General features: G+C 38.1%; 1 protein-coding gene across 12 annotated transcripts in view; it reads right to left on the reverse strand.

Moving 5' to 3' along the window:
* The window catches only part of DLGAP2 (DLG associated protein 2), a 359,052-nt gene that overhangs the window by 81,678 nt on the left and 255,950 nt on the right, over positions 1-21,424 (reverse strand). For 9 of the 12 annotated variants that reach the window (XM_071741780.1, XM_071741784.1, XM_071741786.1 and 6 more), the window contains 2 exons: positions 19,657-19,722; positions 3,544-4,613 (listed from right to left, as the gene is read on the reverse strand). In XM_071741780.1, coding sequence (XP_071597881.1) covers positions 3,544-4,613; positions 19,657-19,722 — 1,136 coding nt within the window. The remainder of the gene's footprint in view (positions 1-3,543; positions 4,614-19,656; positions 19,723-21,424) is intronic. The other 3 variants (XM_071741783.1, XM_071741787.1, XM_071741791.1) reach the window with 1 other exon arrangement.

Genomic DNA, 21,424 nt, shown 5'->3' on the forward strand with positions numbered 1-21,424 from the left:
AGCACATTCCTTGTGCAAGGAAATACCCCAGTTGTAAGGACTGTCCGTAGAGGAGCAGGGAATGTGAAACCCTAAGAAACAAGCCAGAGGCTAAGTTTGGAGATTTACCAGGTTAAAGAAATACTGGCTTTCACCCTAGTACATGGTTTAAGCATATAACGTGAAGACAACGACAAAATCTCTTTTCTCATTTCTTGTTTTCAGGCATCTGTGAATTTGGTAGAAGTTCACCTCTTAGAAAGAAATTTCCTTTGTTTACTCTTCCAAGTTTCAGTTTTAAGGAAAAAAAGCACCGCAGTAATTGCTGTGGAAGACACAATATAATCCCAGAAACACAACACAGAAAACAGTCACAAGCACAGGCCAAAGTCACTGCCATGGCCTTCCAGTTTGGGACTCTGTACACCAAAAGTCTCCAGTGGAAAACAGAAATAGCCATATTTTATGCTTGTGTTGAAAGACAAAAACAACAAGATGGAGGCCAGTAGACAGAAAAGTGGTTTGGGTACAGTGAATCCTCATGTAACTAGGTAGCAAAATAAAAGCCATTTTGTAAAAAGCCATAATATTGTAAATTTATAATATTAATATATAAATGTAGAATTAATTTTCATTAATCTGAAGGATGTTTATGTCTTCATATATAAGACTACCGAAGGATGATAATTTCATGGCTTTGCTTTAAAAAGAGTTGTCAAAAATATAGCTGACATGACTCAGGAGAAATGGCTTTTAATATCATGTGTTGTAATGGTATAAACACAGAGATCCTGTGAAGGGCCTGGGGTTTTTGCTAATCGGTTCACTTGTGCACCTCAGGGAAATCTGCTGCTGCATAATAAGTTTCATAATCCCTTGAATTCTCATTTCCTTGCTTTATACTCTGGGGCAAGGGAGTAAACTCTCCTGGCTAGAGATCCTGACATGCTTCTCTACCTTTTTCAGTTTCTGAATCTAATGATTATTTTTATGCAATCATTATTTACTGATACTGTAAGAAGAGCCAAATATCCTTCCTCAGTTTTGCAGACAGAGTAACTGAAGTGCGCAGTGATTAGCAAATTAGATTTTCTGGGTCAGGGAGAGAAAGTTCATGGCAGAGCTAATAATGGGACTTACGTCTCTGTTCTTAACTATAACAGTGTAACAGCACAGCATTCCTCAAAGTAGAAGTTTCAAAACTATGTATTATGACATTGACAGAATGGGGTCCCATCAGTTTGTTTGCTCACCTTGGGCTAGTGAGTAACCCAACCTCTCAACCCGAGGGGTATCTATACTTTGAATGGCATATACAGATTTTATAGAACATGTAATTTTATTTTAGAATTTTGTTATTACAGTATTCCTGATGCAGAATTCCTGGTATTATAGCTTTTGGCACAACTATAGACTCTTTATTGTAGTAACTAAACACTCAAGTCTTAATGAATTTCCATTATAGGATCTCTGTGAACAGGGAATGGCTGCTGTCCAATTTTTAAAGTGGCTTAAAACCAAAGATCACTGAGAAAGTCTCTGATGCAGCAAAAATTTAAATTCACAACTCCTAGGTTTTAAGCTGGATGAACCTAGCAGTGTATTACTTAATTACTGGATGAAAATTCCTTTCTGTACCCATCCCAAGTTTGCAAAAAGCATTAAAAAATTACTGCAAAAAAACGTGCTTTCCTGCTCCCTGGTCTTGCCAAAGGACTTGGTCTGAAGCTTAGTGATAACCAAGCTAGTTTGTAAACTCAGTGTTTCACATTCACTTGAGGATGCTGATACAGTGTGGGACTAATGAGAAGGCCACGAAAAGTGAAACTGGTGGCTTCTGCAAAGAAGAGTAAATGTAAAGTGGGGAACAGGAAACAATGAACTATCACAAGAAGGAAAGCACAAAACCCAGCTAAGACGTAAAGGAAGGAGAGATGTCTGTGTAGAAGTAGGAGCACATCAAGTTAAGGCCAAAGGTAGCCATACCTAAACTTCTCTATAATCTTGAAGCCAGACACGTGGTTTTAGAACAAAGACACAAGTGGAAGTGTCTGCTTCCAGTTCTGGCTTGTTGAGTTAGATTAGGGAAGTGCAGGCTGTTTTACATATATGAGTACAGTACTTGGATGTGATAAAATATCACAGCTGTCAGCCTAAATTGGAATCAATTTGCATGGTAATGCTATGAGGCTTGCAATTTCTTTATTTTCCTTTCTCTGCAATGAGGAACTTTCCCTATTTCAGTAGGTAAGATTGATCCTAGATGTCTGCATAAGTGTTTCAAAAACTCTGGCTCTTCAAGTATGACTCATTACTATTGGTCCTCTATTGCTCCATGGGGAGAGAGCTCTACACAGAAGTACAGCAGTTGCTAGTCCACAGGAACTGAAAAATCTCAAAATTCGTATATCTAGAGTAGAGATTTGCCCATGTCAGTGTGAGAATCAGTTAAGTTCTAGAGAAAGAGAAGTTCCTTACAAAGAAATAAAAGAGAAGGCACTCAGAACAATGTAGCCTTGGAAGGCTGTACTTGGTAAAACTACTGAAGGGAACAATTGTACATTTTTTTCCACTGGCAAAGCTAGCTGAAGAAATTATCCTTCCAGCTACTCCCTCCTTTCTGCTCTGCTCCCACTGCAGTACTTTGTACACCTTGATGTGCTAATGACACTTGCCATAGGGCTGTGCTTGACCTAGGCCATGTAAATGATGTAAATGTCTAAAATCAAAATTTGGAAGATGATTAAAAAAAACAAAACAAAAAACAAAAAACCATCACTTTATCATCCAAATCATTATGCATCATAAATGTCTGTACTAGCATGACTTTGGGGTGCCAAATGGCAGAAAGCAGTAGGTATAGAGGTAGGAGAAAGTAGGGTCTTCTCGGTTGTTGCTAAAGAAAACAATGGTACAGAACACTACCACAACCAGTTTGAGTACCAGGCATGAAATGCTTCTCTCCTTGAGGCACCCACATAACCTTTAACAAGGACAGCCTATAGTGTGTAGTTTCAAGAGGTCCAGTTCAATATCATTTTGGGTGACCCAGTCAGAAAAAGGGAGACTGTGAGTTATCATCATCACAACAAAGAAATTCAGTACTGCAGTAAATCAGTTCTCCTTGTTGCTTGAACAACCTGAAGAAAAGGAATAAAATAACACTAAAATAGAAATTTATACAGCTTGCTTTTAAAATTACTCATTTACATGTGTATTTGACACACTTTTTCAAGCTGTCAGACTGCTGGGAGAACTGCCTGTTTTTAAGTCTGATGTATGGACTTCATTGAGGTGTTCAGTGTGACCTTCAAAGATGAAAACACACCCACTGACCTTAAACTAATTTGTATCATACTAGTTTTATTTAGTTGTTAATATATGTCCTATAAACCAAGAAAAAATCTAGAGTTTTCTTACCCTCATGGAATATCTGCATTATGTGAGCAGTACAGACATTCTTTAAGAGATACAATGGTTACCCTTGTATTTTCTCAAGAGGACTTAATGGCGTAAACTGTGAAGCTTTTTCCATTACAAATATACAGCAAATCTTTCTCTTACCTGAAGGTAATGACATGGCCTCAAGGAAGGTTTGATTTCCTGATGAACCAGAGGCTTATCTAAATTCAGCGATGATTTGCGATAAGCTTCTTTAGCCTGACTTACTGTAAGCGTGGACCAAGAACTCCTTTTCATATATTTACTATCAGGGGTCATTGCCAGCCCTTCACAAGCTGAACATTTCACATCATTGTTACTTTTGGAAGTCTTCAATGAGAGATCCCCAAAATGCCCCTGGAGTGCCTCAGGGTAGCAATGGGATATATGATCTGCATGGTGCCTATTTACCACGCTAGGGGTTCGGTAAGTGCTATCGCTGTCCAAATTGTCATCAGAGCTCCACCAGCTGCTCATTCCAGATTTATGCTTGCTTTCTGGTTTTCGCTCCTTACTTTTACTCCTTTTGCTATGCTTGGAATGGTGCCCGTGATGATGATCGTCCCCTCGACTGTCTCCCTTTGTTCCATTAACGTTGCCCTTGGAAGAGCCTTCCAGAGAATGAGACTTAGTAAAAAGTTTCTGGACTGAATGAACGAGATGGCGGATTCTTCCCGGGCTCTCGCTGCGTTGTTCCGCAGCCGTTGAGGTCCTCTGGTACTGTAAAGTGTGAAACCCATCCCGGTGAAGAGGGAGTTGTTTCTCAAATTGGTCCAAAAGGTTGGCGGGAATGCGGTTAATCTTAGGGTTACCGTGAGACATGGCGCAGTCGTCTCTTGAGTCGTAGTGTGAGCTGTAGTGCATTCTGGGGAAAGTGCTACTTGACATGTGATCGCCCATCACCATGGGCATCATCATGCACTCGGAATGGATGGAGCTGCGTGGCGAGCAACGATGATGGTCCATCGGGCAACTCTCCGTGGGGCTAAGAAGATACGGCTGCCTTGTCTCCTGCCCATGGTGGATATGGTCGTGGGTGTGTTCACAATCTTCAGGGGATGCTAAACCACAAGTATGAGCTGAACATAACTGTGGTTGGTTGCGACTACCAGATAATCCTTTCATATTCCTCGGAGCAGGAGAGTATCTTTCTTCATTGAAGTGCTGAGAAGGTGACCATGAGTACTGCTGGTCTGTCAGGAGAGCATATAAAATCTATGTTATGTGTCTGATGGAAAGATTAACTTGCAAAATCCAATTATATTGCAAAACTAAGCATTTTTTCTCTACGATTGAGATGGAAAGTCTCACCACTTAAGGAATTTCATTCACCAGTTTAGAACTGGCTAAAATTGCTCACTACAAGCAAATTACAGGGTGAATGCACCCCTCTTCCTGTCTGCTAAATCATCTGCTAGCAGTTCTAAATTTTATGAAGTTATTAATTATGCAGATTTACTCAAATAGATTTAAAGAATACATTCACATATTGAGTTTTGTATTTGATATTTGAAATTCATATGTCAAGCTTGGTGGCTAGTCATTTAAGCTATATGGATCTGTGGCTTCTCAGCTGAATATCTTAACCTAAATGCATCCTTTCTCCATGGAGACATTTCCATATCACAAACTGAACCTTTTCATAAATGAATCGCAGCTTCAGGATCCGAAATTTGCTATTCATAAACATATAACAAACAGCAAAGAGAAAAAAAATTTCACATGATGAAATAAAGCTTAATTTTTTTATCACTAAACAGTTTATGAATAAGCACTTCATACTATTCAAACTTCTGTTATCCTTAGTCCAGAAGTATTGCTGTTCCCATACATGTAAAGTCTTCTCTATTAGGCAGTTTTCCCCTTTTTATGTCCAAATCCCAGAACATTTATTTAACGGTCTGTCTTATTCCTGGCAAAATAAATATCTCTAAGTACACGCACTGGGTTTCTACATACTTGATAATTTGTTCCTATGGATCACGTGCTCCAAGTTGTGGTTACTAAACAAGCATGATTACTAAATAAGTGTAGCTTGTAAGCAAAGATTTTGATATGCAAGCCTTTGATTTTTTTCTCTCATGCAATTTCTTGCAGCTGTCAAATGCTACAAACAGAAAATTAAAAAACCCAGAAATGCTTCAATTTGATTTTTGCATTCACTTTCCCCCTTCAATTTCAGCTTATTTAAGCAGCATTTCAAAAGCAGACAAAGACATAGGATGCAAGACAATCCTTTAAAGGATCAGGCAGATGCACAAGTGTTTATAAAACCCACTTAGCAGTCTTTTTGCAAATTTGCTTTATAAAGAATCTAATCTTGCACAGGTGCCTGACACAAGGAATTTGAAGGCCTCAACCACAGTGAAAGACATAGAATATGTACTCACTATATGTAACAATCTAACTGGATGCTGGAGATTAACCTATAGAGATAACACAGTAGCCACAAAAACCCCATGCAGCGCTACAGGCTGGGGACAGAGTGGCTGGAGAGCAGCCAGGCAGAAAGGGACCTGGGAGTCTGGATTGACAGGAAGCTGAACATGAGCCAGCAGTGTGCCCAGGTGGCCAAGAAGGCCAGTGGCATCCTGGCCTGTATCAGAAACAGTGTGGCCAGCAGGTCCAAGGAGGTGATTCTGCCCCTGTACTCAGCCCTGGTGAGGCCACACCTCGAGTACTGTGTCCAGTTCTGGGCCCCTCAGTTCAGGAAGGATATCGAGGTCCTGAAACAGGTCCAAAGGAGGGCAACCAGGCTGGTGAAGGGACTCGAGCACAGGCCCTGTGAAGAGAGGCTGAGAGAGCTGGGGCTGTTCAGCCTGAAGAAGAGGACGCTCAGGGGAGACCTCATCGCTCTCTACAACTACCTGAAAGGAGGTTGTAGCCAGGTGGGGGTTGGTCTCTTCCCAGACGACTTTCAAGAGGACACAGTCTTAAGTTGTGCCAGGGGAGATTTAGGTTAGATATTAGGAAGAATTTCTTTATGGAGAGGGTGATCAGGCAATGGAATGGACTGCCCGGTGAGGTGGTGGACTCTCCGTCCCTGGAGACATTTAAAAAGAGACTGGATGTGGCACTCAGTGCCATGGTCTGGCAACCGCACCGGTGGGTCAAGGGTTGGACTTGATGATCTCTGAGGTCCCTTCCAACCCAGCTAATTCTATGATTCTATGATTCTATGAACAGCACTTTGAGGGATTTCTAAGTACAAGACAAAACTCTCCTATATCACATTCCCCCTGCTAGTGAGACCTCAAAGGCTGCATATGACAATGAAACAGATCAATAGTTGTATCACTTTAATTTGATTTAAAAAAAAAGAAAAAAAAAAAAAAAAGTCATAATTTCAGTAGAGAATCCAATTTCTCTTAGCATCAGAAATTCCATAACCTAAATGCTCAAAATTTCCTATAGAGGAAGATGCTCTGATAGTTTTATTACACACTAACTTCAACAGAGCTCCACATAATGTTTTAAAATGAATGTAGCATTAAAATAATAAACAATAAAGTATTCTTCCTCTTAGGCATAATCCTACCATACTAAAGTGAAAAATGGATTTAACCAAATGTCACCTCCAGACTGTCATGGTCTAAAACTGATGTGCGTGTTCACATATATAATTTTCTGTTTCTATTTTGGTTTTATAGCAGTTTCTTTTATTCAATTCTTGGCTATTTTGCCATTAAAAAAAAACCAAAAAACTTACTGTTTTTTACTCAGTCTGCTGTACTAATTAAGTTACAACACTCGCATAAATTACAAAAACAAAATATAACTTCCTTAGAGATAACAATTTTGATTATGCAATTAAAAGTACAGCTATATATAGGCAAAGTAGTAAATTATAACAGTGCATTGGGACTCAGCCACTTAAGTAGCACTGTAACTAATGGTACTTAACCCTATATGTTACCAAGCATTATCAGGGGAATAATAATGGCCCCTATGTGTTGAACTTAGTCTGTGCTTCCAATATCTATCTATCTATCTATCTATCTATCTATCTATCTATCTATCTATCATCTATCTATCTATCTATCTATCTATCTATCTATCTATCTATCTATCTTCCCATACATATCTCTGAATGAAGGTAACTCTTGTGCTATGTCTCAGTTGCAGATGCATTAAAAAAAAAAAAAAAAAAAAAAAAAAAAAAAAAAAAAAAAAAAAAAGAGCGTGGCAGAGGTCCAGAATGAATGAGGGAGTTTTCTGGGAATAAGAAACTCATTTAAATGAGTTTCCTAGCACAGAACTGCTAATCCCTAGTGATTTCTTTAGGCCTCACACAGCATCAAACATAACCCAGAAGGCTTCAACCATTTTCATCCTGTTACATCCCTAGGAACATGAGACAGCATGATTTGATTACACCGTGGTGGATAATCTAACAACAGCTTTTCCAGCACTCATGACTCCCTGTGATTTTAGCCCAGTGCAACCATAGGAAAATACAATTTGCTTTACGTTGTTTTCACAGCCTTATAGCACTTTATTCGCCTCATGGAATTTCTGATCTTTTTGTGTTTGAAGCACAGTAGTTAGAAACTGCTACAGGCATTTAATAAGCATAATCAAAATAATTAAAAACAGAATTAAGAAGGGGGCATTTTCCAAAAGTAATTTTCGCCTCTTAAATCTGCCATAGAGAGTAACTGATGCTGGATAAAGTCCCAGATTACATATGCATCATCTAAATTTATCATTCCAGTTAGGTTTGGGGTCTTTGTGGTACACCAAACTTATTTGATGTCATGGGCACCATTACTTTTTACAATCCCTCTGAAAATCTTCAGAATTTTACATTGTAATATATACATTTATCAAGTAATCTGTGCTTTGTACTATTCAGTTAGCTTTGTTCTGGATCCCTGTTTCAGGGCTTGAAGAAACTATGACTGAGTGAATCAGTGTATGGTACCAGACCAGTGTAATTGACCATGTGCTAGCTCTTAGTCTGCCAGAAACAGAAAGAAAAATGTGCTATTAAAATTCAATTAAACCAACATGATTTTCTAGCATTTGTAGAGGGGTAAAAGTGTGTCTATGGTCAATGTCCGCAGATTAGCTGATTAATAAAAATTGGTAAAGCTACATTATTAATGATTTTTCTCAGTCCTTTAAAAATGACAATTTAAGATTTTGTTACAACAAAATAATGACATTCATACAATAATGACAGACTGGACTGGAATTTGTGTCTTGAAAACTATGATATCTAAATAAAACATATTTTTTAAAGCCGGTCCTATATTTTATGAAGGTAATCCTCTAAAAATATAAAAGTAATTGAGGATACTAATATCCAGTCCCTTAAAGAAATTTTGAAAGTGCCACCATCAGAAATTAAAGGGAGACAGCAGAATAAATAAATGTAACCCAAAGCAGATAAAGGAATAGGAACAAAGACAAAAAATATTATACATGAGCACAGGAATTAATTTATTTTAGGTTTCATGAGAGGAAAACGGCTCTTTCCATTGACTTCAATTGATAGTCACATAAGAAGTAAAGACTACAGGAGGCCCTAACCCGAAACATAGGCTTTTTATGTTATATCCAGTAACTGAAAAATCCTGAAAATCCCATAAAGCTCTTCTTTCAGATACCACTGTACAGATATAAGCCAGCCTTTAACCTTCCTTGACAGATGGAAGGATTTCTGTATCCCTTCCTGTGTATTCCAACTGTTTCTCTGTTATGCCATGCCCTTTCTTGCTTTTTTCTCCTGTTTATTTGAGGGGTGGTTTTTTTGGTGGGTTTTTTTTGTTTGTTTGGTTCACTGGTTAGATTTTTTTTTGTGACTGTCTGATACTAAAAGAGCTGCTCTCTTACTCTAAGCAGATGTTGTTTTGCCTGTCTTCAGGGACTGGTCACAATTTTTACAGCACTAAGAGTTGTTCTTTGTGCCTGTCAGTATCCAGGAAAGAAAGAGAGGTACAAGGATCAAGAATATTTTTTGAAATAATGAAGTAGAATTATTAATAATGTTCCAGGAAAAAAGGGATAAAACCCTCTAAGCCATGAAAGACATGGAATGTGAATCTCTAGAATTCCTGGAACACTGCTCTTTGCTAAAAAGCACCAATGTAAAGACATTGGAAACCTCTCTGACATTCAAAAGGAGAGCCTGTATCCATAAACCATTTTGAACACATCTTTTTGTGTGTTACACATTGAAGGCAAGCTTTTGGAGCATAATAATAATAATCCCTGGAACTAGTAAATGGTGCCTGCTTTTTTTTTTATTTTTATTTATTTGTATATTGTAAAGCACTTATTCTTTCAATTGAAAAATTAATTGAAATTGCCTTAACCTTTTAAATCTCTTGCTAAACTGCTTACCCATCTGAAACGTGTGGTTTTTTTCACTGGAGAAAAAAAAGCTCTTTTGCCTAGTGCAACCAGTATAATGCATGCTGAAAAGAGGTGCCCATCTGGTTTTCAGAAAGGTGTGGTACAGGAAACGAGACTGCTGCATGGTGCTGTTTCACTCTGCTCAATTAGTGTTGCAATGTATTATGAAAAAAATATATTCACAGTCTAACCTATAGCTAATCCAAAAAATTACATAGTGTAAAACCAAGTATATTAATCAAATACATACATGTTAAATATCAAATGCATAATTGAATATTAAATAATTAAATAATAGAAATGTTAATTTTAAAATTAAATTAAATTTTAATTAAAATGTTTTAAAATGTTTAATTAAAATATTTCAGCTGAAGATTCGTCTCCCCAGTGACTGCAGTATGTAGCATGAGATGAGCACTGTTTCCTTATTAATTTATTATAGTATTTTCCTCTGGTTTATGCTAACCTTGAAAAGGAATACTTTCGGGGACTAGGAAGAGTGACTAACCTGCCAAGTGCAAAGAAGAAATTCAGGAAGTACCTTAAAATTCTATTCTGGTCTCCTGAGATTTCCAGCCTATTTATGTAGCACAAAACCTCATAAGGCATAAAATTTGCCTTAAATTGCAAAGATTGGGTGACTACCTGACTTTAACCTAAAGCTTTAGAAGATGACCTGTATTTTCCATTACACTGAGTCGATGCCTTTGCACTGCTGAATTCCTGTCTAACATCTCAGGCTGTTTACTTGAAATATGTGAACTTTGAGGCATAATATCCCCTAAAAAATAAGTAATATCAGCTCTCTCAGGACTGTCACAACAAGGCACTTTATGCACTCAGGCTCCTTGCAGTCAAAAGAGAGTTGTAAGCAGTTCAGAGGAGCTAAAGCCAAACACCAAAATGCCCGAGGCTGTGAAACAAACAGTAGCCATGGGCTGCATGTAGAGTCCTGTCTTGTTCTGACACTTTAGCCTGAAAATTCAACCCCTCTCTACCCAGGACCCTGAGCTGTCCTTGTGTTAGGCACATGTGGCTGTGTTTATTCTAGGAGACTAAACAGAGCTGAGGATGTCATGAGTCCACAGAGTTAAACTCTTGCCATCATAGTTTCCTACTATGGAAACAGGACTCTTCCAATGAATATACAGATACGATTTCAAGAATAACATGGGCCAAAGATCATTATTGCTGTCTGGACATGGTTTTATTTTGGAGTATGGGAAACTGGCATGATTCGTCTTGACCTGAAATACATATTGAAAAAGTGTGAGATGAATACCACCCTTTGTGCACCTATTTATCTCTGCTGCAAAAACTGTGGAAAGCAAGTTGTGATGCAGAAAATTATATCATAAATAGATAAAGTTAGGTGATTTCAGGCATGCGTCAAATGCTGAAACATGCAAAAATGACGTGACAGCCCCAGCAAATTCTGTGGAACCACATGACAAATAATGATCAAGGTAAGATGGTTTTTATAACTCCCTCTAGCTAAAAATAGACATGCAAATTCTGTTCCTAAAACAGCCCCAGTGACCAGAACATACTGATTTCAAACAAAGTCAGAAAACCCCCAGAGAGAAGTGAGGAGCACTTGGAGTGCTGCCATTTATTCAGTAGTCACAGTTTTGAGCACTGACACAGTTGTCTGCAGGTGGAACAAATACTTGATGGCTCCCTATCACATTGTTCAGCACAGCAATTCCCTGACTTCAGCTCCAACCAGCTCTCAAAAAGAGATTAGTAGACTGGCAAACCAGCACCCCAAGGGATTTATTTCTGAGGTAAATAAGCATGATCAGAGGAAAGGTATATAGTAAAACGAGGGCAGAATAACTGTTGATGAACAAAATAGGATCTTTGAAGTGGTGGGGTGGAAGGTGGTGGTACAGAATTTCAGGGACACAGAGTACAATATAGGGGGAGTAAGAAAAGCACAGAGCTGTTATCAGTAGGGAAAGCTGTGACCAGGAGCAGGTTAAAGCAGGGTTACAACACTGACTGCCTGGCATGATGCACACAGTGTGCTGTATGGGAAAAAGGTGGAGTGTTGAAAAGGTGTTTAAGGAATGATAAACACAGAAAGTTAGGGGTTGGAAGGGACCTTGAAAGACCACTGAGTCCAACCATCCTGCCAGAGGAAGGTCACATAGAGGAGGTCACATCACACATCTCATGGAGTGGAAGAACGGGCACTTGGCAGCTTTGAGGAAGATAAGAGGCACAATGTTGTGCCCATGACATGACAAAAGATGGGACAGAAATACATGAGAAGCAATGAGATTTGCAAAAAGCTCCAGGGTTTGGAGTGAAGGTATGTGTAAAGTCTTCATATTGGTGCAATTAATTTCCATTGTCTTGAAGTATTGAGTGGCACACAAACCACAGTGCTTTTCAAGTTTGAAAAACATTGCCACTGTTCACCTTTTCAGGAGTGCTGTGACAGCAGCAAGTCCACAAAATTATTTATATCTAACATTTTTTCACATAATCTGTATGATCAGTGAAGATATAAAGTATCAGGGTTAGGTTGACCTAAACTAACTAAAATGTATTCTTTCTTCTGAAGAAACAGCCTGGAGTTAAGCAAGGCTTCACTATGTGAATGTTATTGAACAATTGGTTATAAGAAAATTTATTATAATTTTTTGACATAGAGATCAGAAAAGCTAGCTCAACACCATTAAACTTCTTTTGCTCCTTTTCGTGTCTGGCTTTATAGAGTTATTTTTCTAAAGGAGAAAATTTTGCTTCTTGCAGTGACAGGTCGAATACAGAAAACAATCAGTTTCTCTTGATGTCATTAAAAATGCAACTAATTTCTCAGCAATTAAAGAAAGGGAAAGCAGTTGGGTAGTTCAACTCAAAGATGTACACAGGTATCTAAACATGACTCTCTAAGTGGAAGGGAAATCCTTGTCACATTGATGGTAATGCCACATCTCCCATTAACTTCACTGCATAGGGGTTCTAAACCTGAAGTTCTAGAAAAGTTCTTGGTCAGCCAACCTGTGAATCCTGGTGTCTCTAATCAGGGCTATATTTTACAGAAAGCACAATTAATGCTGCACTAGAAGATGTGTTAGAAGCCTGTAAGGGTCCCCAGTCAGGAACAAAATGGCATGGAAGGGTGAAAACAATTCTGCTGCTATACTGACCTTGATAACATAGGGGCCAAGATTTAATTCCATGGATCTCTACCACTTGGACCAACTATTCCCCTGAAAGGAACTACCAAATTGTCAATGTTTCTTTTCTAATAAGAAATACTTATTATTAACTCTTAAATGAAAACCAAACAGAAGAAATAACGCTGGTATTTATAAACATCTTCCTTGAGTGATTTTATTTTTCTTACTATTTCTGAAATTCTTCTGAATTTTGTCCATCATTTATGATGCTAAATCATGGACAAAGTTTACCATGCCCTGTAATACTGAGGGGACTGCAAGTGCCAATGTTTCTATATCTAAGCAAAAATATATATTGTACATTCCCTTTAAGTTGTCTTTTATTATTTCTTTAAACATGGATATACTCTAAAGATTTTGCTTATTTTACAGAGTGCTCTTCTGGGAAAAGAATAATCTAAGCACTAACTCTCAAAAACATTGATTACTGCCACAGAACTTATGACTGTTCAATATAAAATACCTTTCTGTTTCAAAATGCCCTTTGATTTTTGTTTTTTTTTTTATAACATTCAATACAGCTTTTAAATTGTCAGCACCGAAGGAAACTTTCAGTTTGTTTCAGCATCAGATCTTTGCAGCCTTTTTGATTCACCAAAATTTTCAGTTTGTTTCAGCCTTGGTCTGACCCAAAACAATTATTTCTTCTACTTTTTGGAATTCATCATTATCTGCTCAGCTGTACACCCCTTGGTGCAGCCTCTTGCTGCTTTGACATTGTGTTGTGAACTTTTCTGCTCAGCTCAGCCCACTGAGATGGAGGAGGTCTCATCCTGGTTTTCCTATGGGGTGCAGGAAGAAACAGCAGCCTAGTGACAAGTTTTTTTTTAAACCTGTTGCCATAGTAACAGGCAGAAAATCTCCCTCTTTCCATAACCTTCAGACTGGGAATTTTCAAATCAGGGTGCTGTCTCTTCTGCCTGGCTGAGTGCTGGTTTTGGGTCTGTGATAAACATTGCAGAGATTAATTTGCTTCTTGCCACAAGCACTAGCACCCAGATTTTCCAGGTGGCAGTGAAGGGTCCAACTGTGAACCATGCTCTTGGGATGAGGTGGTGGTAACTACCCACACCCTTGGCAAGTTTGAGACAGGGCTTCTTAAAATGCTGCTGTCTGATTATTTATGAAGAGAAATGAATTTGTAAAAAGATGAAGAAAGAATTTTGAAATTTGTAAACAGCAAACAGAAAACAAATTGCACAAGAAAGGCACAATGAAAGGTGAAGGCTGAAGTCCAGGTGAAGCCTGGACTGTACTAGAAGTATTTATCCTGCTACACAAGTTACACTAGTGCAAATCCCCTTAGGAAGACAGATAGAATCAGTGACCTACATGGCCACCACTGTGAAAGACAGCCATGGCCATGTATCTCCACCCTGGAATTAGCCCCAGCACCCGGGTTCTGCCAGTGTAAATCCTCCTGCCCTTAACAGAGCCTAAAAAGCTGATAACGAATGTGGAGGCAGATCAAAGTAACTTTTTCCTGGCAAAATGGAGAGCACATCATTTAAGCTGCCCATCATGGGAAAACACTTAAAAGGCTGCAAATTTTATCCTTTAGAAAGGAGACAATGCAGTGAAGACACTTGGAGAAGAAGGCAGGCGTGGCAAAGCAGTCAGATGCATCAGTCTCTCCTCTCCATTGCAGATGCTGCACTCTTTGAGAAAGGAAATGTTGCTGACAGACTGTGCAGCCAGGTGTTACACAGGTGAGCAGAGCACGAGGGAGAGAATATCCCTCCTGGGATAACATCCCATATGTAAAAAATATGTAAAGCTGTTTCATCTTCTCCCCATTTTTTTCCCTCTCTCTCTTTATCTCAGAAAGGTCTTTCATTCATTCTAGTGCAGATACTGCAATCAGTAGTCCAGATGTTGTCTAACAAAGGGACGGAACTTCCCTGCTTGGTAAAAAACCCTATTTCTTCTGCCACTGAACTTAGGAGTCTCCTCAGCTGCATAGCTCTGTCAGAATGCACAAATCGTTTAGCAAAATAGTATTTGTTTCTTGGCAAAGTAACCAATGCATGACCCCTTTTGTATTCTGTAGAAGAAATGGATGAATAATTCATAACAAATAATCTATTTGATTAATCTTATCATCCTTACAAATATCTCCTCCTGTTTGTGAATTGACCTTGGGCCTAATGGGATTTTTGCAGTGTTATCTGACAGGAGGAAGTGTTTAATTTTTAGACATAGCTTCTGGTCAGCAGATTGTCAGTAAACATTTGTTGCCAACAGCCTGTAAGTACAATGCAGGGTAGTTAGCATGTTTTCATATAATGCTCAGGCCATATGATACGATTTTGTTCTTCAGCATCACATCAGTAAACTGCACTACAGTGTCTTGATAGAGGAAAAGGAATGATTTATAGTGAAATTACTTAGCTATGACTGAATTAAAAAAGAAAAGCTTTTTTTTTTTTTTTTTTAAGTATCTGTTCAGCTAGTCATAATAAGCAAGTAAGACAGTGAGACACAGACATAATGGGGCATCTCGTGTTTAAAATATCTTTTAAGTTTAAAAGACTTTTGTATTGTCATACCAAACTACCTGTCTCTACATATTGTTATTATATGGAAGAGAGAAAGTCCTGTGTTTACAAGGTTAACTTGATTAATCTTTGGTCAAGATTTCCTGTCCAGCCATAATTTTTTTGTATGGTTCAACACAGGGCCAGGGGAAGTGATGACAGTGGCCACTGAGAAACCTGACCTTACTTCACTGTAACCTCTGTAAATATCTTTTGTAGACTCCCTGCCTCGGTTCCCCACAGCACAAGAACTTCTGTTCCTCTGAGAGTTAGTGTCAGGAAGCAGGGAAACTTTGAGTCTCTTGGATAATATCCACCTAAGAATCTAAAATAAAGTATTTGTTACTGTGCCTGCAAATTACAGGGATAAGTGTCACTGCAGCAGTTTACTCTGTGTGGTCAAACTCTGTGTCTGACTTACATCCCCCCAGTTCCAATCAAAGTCAAGAGCTGTTTAACCATTCCTGGATGCTCTGGGGGAAGGTGGACCTGGCACGGAGGAGAGCCAGGAGCTCACTGCCAGCATCTTCTCTGTCCTTGGGAAAACTTCCTCTTCTCTCTGTTACATGAAGCTAAAACCCATGCAAAGTGCAAAGTGTTCACACACTGACTGTACTGAGGCTGGATAGGTAGGTATCCAAATTTTAGGTAGAAGCAAAGACAGACTGGAAATTCACACCTTTATTTATTTTTTTATTTCAAGAATAGCTATATCCTATCTTCCTTTCAACACATAAGGTCATAAAGTCATGACCATGCAATCAACTGTGGTTGAATAACCATGAGTTACTGTCTGACACTTGAACTGTACCAATTAATCAAAAGCATGACTGCATTAACTGTGAAATAAAAGATACTTTTTGTAACTTGCCTTTACAGTTCACTTTGCAGTTTGGGCAGGCTACGAGCATTAAGTGTAACTGCAACCTGTTTTATAGGTTTTAATGTTTTTCTTAACACTAACTTAATATCTTTCCTGAAGTTAAAGATGTAATTTACTAAAACAAAAAGCCTTTAGCGTAGGTTCTCTTTCTTTGCTTAACAGAAGTTGCTAAGAGTCAAACTTGTAAAAAGAAGTCTAAAAAACCAAACCTCCTTACTTCAACAGAGGAGTTAAAATAATTTTTCAATAATATTTTTTCCCTTCTTTATGCTGTGCATGTACTACCTATTAAAATCAATAGAGAAGTTCATCCCATCATCTCTGTTCATGTTTCTTTTACTATTTGAATGTCATTTAAGCACAGCACATTTTCCATATGTCTCTAGTTAAGATTGCACTATTTGGTTCTGACAACACAGGCAAATTGTTGCTTTATATAATTTTTTATACATGTCTAAAATAAGAGTTTGAGAAGTTTCCAGTTTGCTCAGAAAAGGGTAGTTTCATAAAATGCTTATTTTCTACTAGATGACATGGTTCAGATCTTATAGCCAGTGGCTAGAAGAAAGCTTGCAGTTGGAAGAACTCCAGTTTCCATGAGACTTAGAGTGAGCTGCTTGAGATCACACACATCCAGATCTCTTGCTCCTTCCACCATGCCCTCCTAACTTTATCAGGTTACTTGATATATTCCTAATGAGAGGAACAGGAATTTTTATGTATGTGTCTTGTAAACATGACAATACTTACCACCCTGAGTTCTGCTAACTAATAATGGTAATGGAAAAACTATGAAATATTGCTCTTGAGAATAGACTATGAATGCCTAGGTAAGTTTCTTTTGACATAATCCATTGCATTTCTGCCTGTTTTAACTAATGAGGTCTTTTAAAGAATCAATAATGTCAAAGAGTTGAGATCGGTCCCATCCCTTGATACCTTTTCCCAATTAAGTCAGTGGATCATTGTATTAATAATATTATTTAGTGACTATTCAGCATTTTCACTCTGGTGAGGTACTGTGCAAACATTAATTAATCCCCACCACAGCCCTGAAACCTCACTAGGAAATATTAAATTCATTTTAAAAACAAGGCCCTGAAGCCAAAGATTTTTTAGTACCAGAGAGACCTTAAATTGAAGTTTCTTGTGACAGTGAGCAGGTACTAGAGTCTAGGATAATGAATGGATCTGCAGTCAGAACTGCCTTTAGGAATGTTGTCTCTACTCTGCCTTGACTTGGGGTTATTATTTTTCTTCTCAAGGAAGGCTCTTTCTGTACTTTTTTAATGAAGTAATGTGTCTAGAAGTCCTTCAGATTAAAGCTGTTCATACAAAATAATTACACAGTCATTGATATTGGTGGAATTTACTTTCAGAAGGCTCCAAGTGGGACCCAAAATAATAGAAGCAAGAACAGATCTTTCCTTGTTTTTGTACTTTTTTCAGTCCTCCAGCCAAAAATAGCTGAAGTTTTTGAAAGCAGCTTAGTTTCTTTGTAGATTGTGATTTTATTCTTGTTTTTTACTTTCCTGTTCCTCGTTTCTCTTGACTAATCCTTCCTCTCCTTAATCAGGGTGATAAATATTTGGTCAGTTTAGTACACACCTTTGCATTTAATTTTATTTACCTATTTCGTACAAGGTCCTTTCTCCTGTAGACACCTGACATTTAATGCAATTGACTTATACATCATTTACTCTGGCCTCAGAAAACTGACATCTTTCTCAACAAAATGGGAAGGAGGACAATTTTTACATACTTCTAGGGCATGATTCATCTCAACCTAAGTCAAGCTTCTAAAGTAGGCTAAAACTCCTATGTCCTAGAAGGTCACTCTCCGTTGACTCTAAAGGAAGCCCAGATGTCTACAGCTTAGACATCTACATCTGAATTACTTTCCAGTTGTTCAATGAGATGAATTCTACCCCAGGCATCTGAACTCCTTCCTGTGAGCTGTGAAATGGGGTAGCAGCGTGACAAACCCCCCAAAATACAAGAAGGCTGAAAGATGTGCCCATTCCATGACTCCTCCTTAGGATTCACTTGTGAGATTCCTAGGGAGCCTCATCTTGAACTATGTCTTCCCTCTTACACTATTTTAATTAAGGCAGAAACTGCTTGAAGATTCTTTTGTCCCTTAAGATCCTTTGTCTGATCTTTGGAACGTACCCCACAGATTTTTTTCACCTGTTTTTTAATATTAAGTGGACAAACAAGTCCAATAGAAATATTTTTACATTGAACAGTTATGGAACTTGAGTTTAAAAGAGTGGCATTTCTTTTTTTGTAGAAAATCTTGTTCTAAGAAATATTTTAACATAATGACATTCCCTCTTTGAATTCATGCTCCTTCCTTGTTCAAAGTCTTTGTGGTTTTTTTCCTTAATATAGAAACTATCAGTTATCTTCATATCAGTGTGCAATAAGGTCAGGGTGAAACTTATAATATTCCTGTCAAATACAAAAATATCCTCACAACACAAAATAAACTGTTGTAATGTATTAATCTGAACTTATGCATAGTAGGAAACAAATCAGTTATACTAACTTCTGAAATGTAAGCACACTCACTTTAAATAAAGTCAGCTTTAACTAGCAAACACATAAAAGCCACTTGCCATATTTCTCTTCCAAAAATACCCACATAAACTAATTACATATAAATAAAAACTTTGATGGATTTCATACAAGCCAGTAACAACCTGAATATGAAATTCCAGGAACAAAACCTCAATTTTGCACAATCTAAAAGGTGCACAATCAGATCTGGATAAACTGAAGCCAGTGAGATATTTTACTACTAGCTTTGTGAGATAGAACTATCAAGATTTCACTCATGAGCTCTGAGTTTCTGATTTCTTTTTGCTGCTGCTGTTTTTTTAAATTTAAAAGGTAACATTGAAAACTCTTTTGCAAATATTGTGTTTTCTAAGTGGTAAGACAAAAAGAAAAAGAAGAAAGTCAGTAACTTCCTTGAACACCTTTAGAACTCTTAGCTGCCTGGATGTTACTCAAACCTGACAGTTTTCTGCTTTAATTTCTCTAAACCTACATAGCAGGTTAGATATTCCCAGAAGGACTGGGCTGGGAGGTTTTTTTTGTCCACCCTTATTAACAGCACCTGGTGCCACACCTGCTCTGGGCTTTGTGGCTGGAGGAAGCTGTAGCACAGAGCAGCCTCCTGCTCCCTCACCCCCACCCTGCACCCAGCCTCTGGAGGTAGCAGCCGTCCAAGTGAGCTGAAAGATGGGATCTGTACCTAGCTCCTCCTCTGGCGTCCCTGGAAAACTGAAGCCCGACTTGAGCAGATCGCCACCCTCTTCTTCTGAAAAGACAGAAACAAAGTAGCTATTTAACAATTCTGATAGTTTTGTATACCCAGACATAATCTCTCCACGAAGTTTTAAATCCACTCCGTGATACCTATTACAGTTCTGTATCTCTAATACCGTGAAGCTGTTGAGGTATTATTATCTGCAGTATCATTTCCTCTTTGCCAGTTGTTCTAGTGTTGTTCTATTTAATATTTTTTTTTAATTTTGCCAAATGTTTTCACATCACCAGTGCCATAATATTCATGAGTGCCTTTTTTAAAAAAGCCATCTTTTACATTGTTCTGTTCTGTTTCACTTAATCGCATTCAATTTCACTGCTTTTTTGCCTTGATCTATTTATTCCAAGAAGAATTATTGTTAGTCCTCCAGTTCTGCTTTTAGCACTTCCCACCTCTGCTGATAATAATGCCACTGATTCTCAGGCCACCTTCTTTACCTTTTATTCACAACCATTTCAGTTTTTCAGTTCTGAACTCTGATAATACTGGGATGGTGACTTTCTCCTTTCAATAACATTTTTCATCCCAGAAACTTCTCTGATTCTGGAAGAGTACTTAAGCTCAGATGATATGTCTGTGCTGTAGGAACACCGTGTTGTATAGCAGAATTCTGCTGAATGGACTAAATGCAGCTCTCAGCTGCCCTGCCTACATCACTTTCAAAACTGTAGCTTGTTGCCTCTGCATTGTGCTCTCATCATGCTGGCATGCAAATTAATTTGGACCTGGCACCTAGCTCAGATATCATTAACATGGAGCTGCATTTGGAAAATAGGGTCAGTAACCCTTCTTTATGGTAGAAGGTTGGCTAGAGAATACATAGATTAGGACACAAAATGTCATAGTAGCATGTTTCATGCAAGTACACAGTACTATCTTTTAAGTGATTTTTAATTTTTTTTTTTTGCCCTGTTTTCCCTATTTGTTGGTCTCTTAGCTGAGTGAAAGTTATTTTAGTGTTTACATCCTTCCACTTTGTTTTTTCTCACCATCTGTGTCACAAGCACAGACACATCAAAAGAACAGTGAAAGAATGGAGTGTGCCATAGTCTCTCACTCTACATTTGACCATTCTTCAGAGAAAGACAAAACCAGGCCTTGCAGACCATATTTCAGTTGTGCATGACTGAGGACTGAGGACTTCTAAATAATTCCTATCAGTCAAAGTTCCTCATATTCTCAGGCAGACATCCCCCTAACTTTGAATCACCTCAGACTTTTCTTAAGAGTACTTCAATTCCTTTATCAGACAAGCTGTATTTTGTGGTCCAGCTTACAGCAGACACAGTTTTGCCTGTTTCAATGCTCCATTTAATAAATACAAGCATTTTGTATATTTCTTGGTCTAGGCTGCATTTTTTTCTTTGTACTATGTTTTCTTCCCAGTTTTCTCACAGCAAGCAAAATGAGTGAATATGCTCATGTGGATACTTTCAAACAACTGATCCTGGCTTTGACAAGTCCTGAGGTTAGAATATAGAGCTGATAACAAGGGGTAGTATAGCATAGATACTGCATAGAAAATCAGTCCTGAGGATGTTAAGACTGTTGGGTAAGCTGAGCTGTCAAATAAACATCTTGTTTATAGGCTCAATTGTTAAATAAACTCACTTCATGGAAATATAACCTACTAGAGATCTCATTAAGTGACATACATGGATAAAAAGTCATACACAATTTAAAAAATGACTGG

Source organism: Heliangelus exortis, chromosome 3 (assembly GCF_036169615.1).
Source record: "Heliangelus exortis chromosome 3, bHelExo1.hap1, whole genome shotgun sequence".
NCBI lineage: Eukaryota > Metazoa > Chordata > Aves > Apodiformes > Trochilidae > Heliangelus > Heliangelus exortis.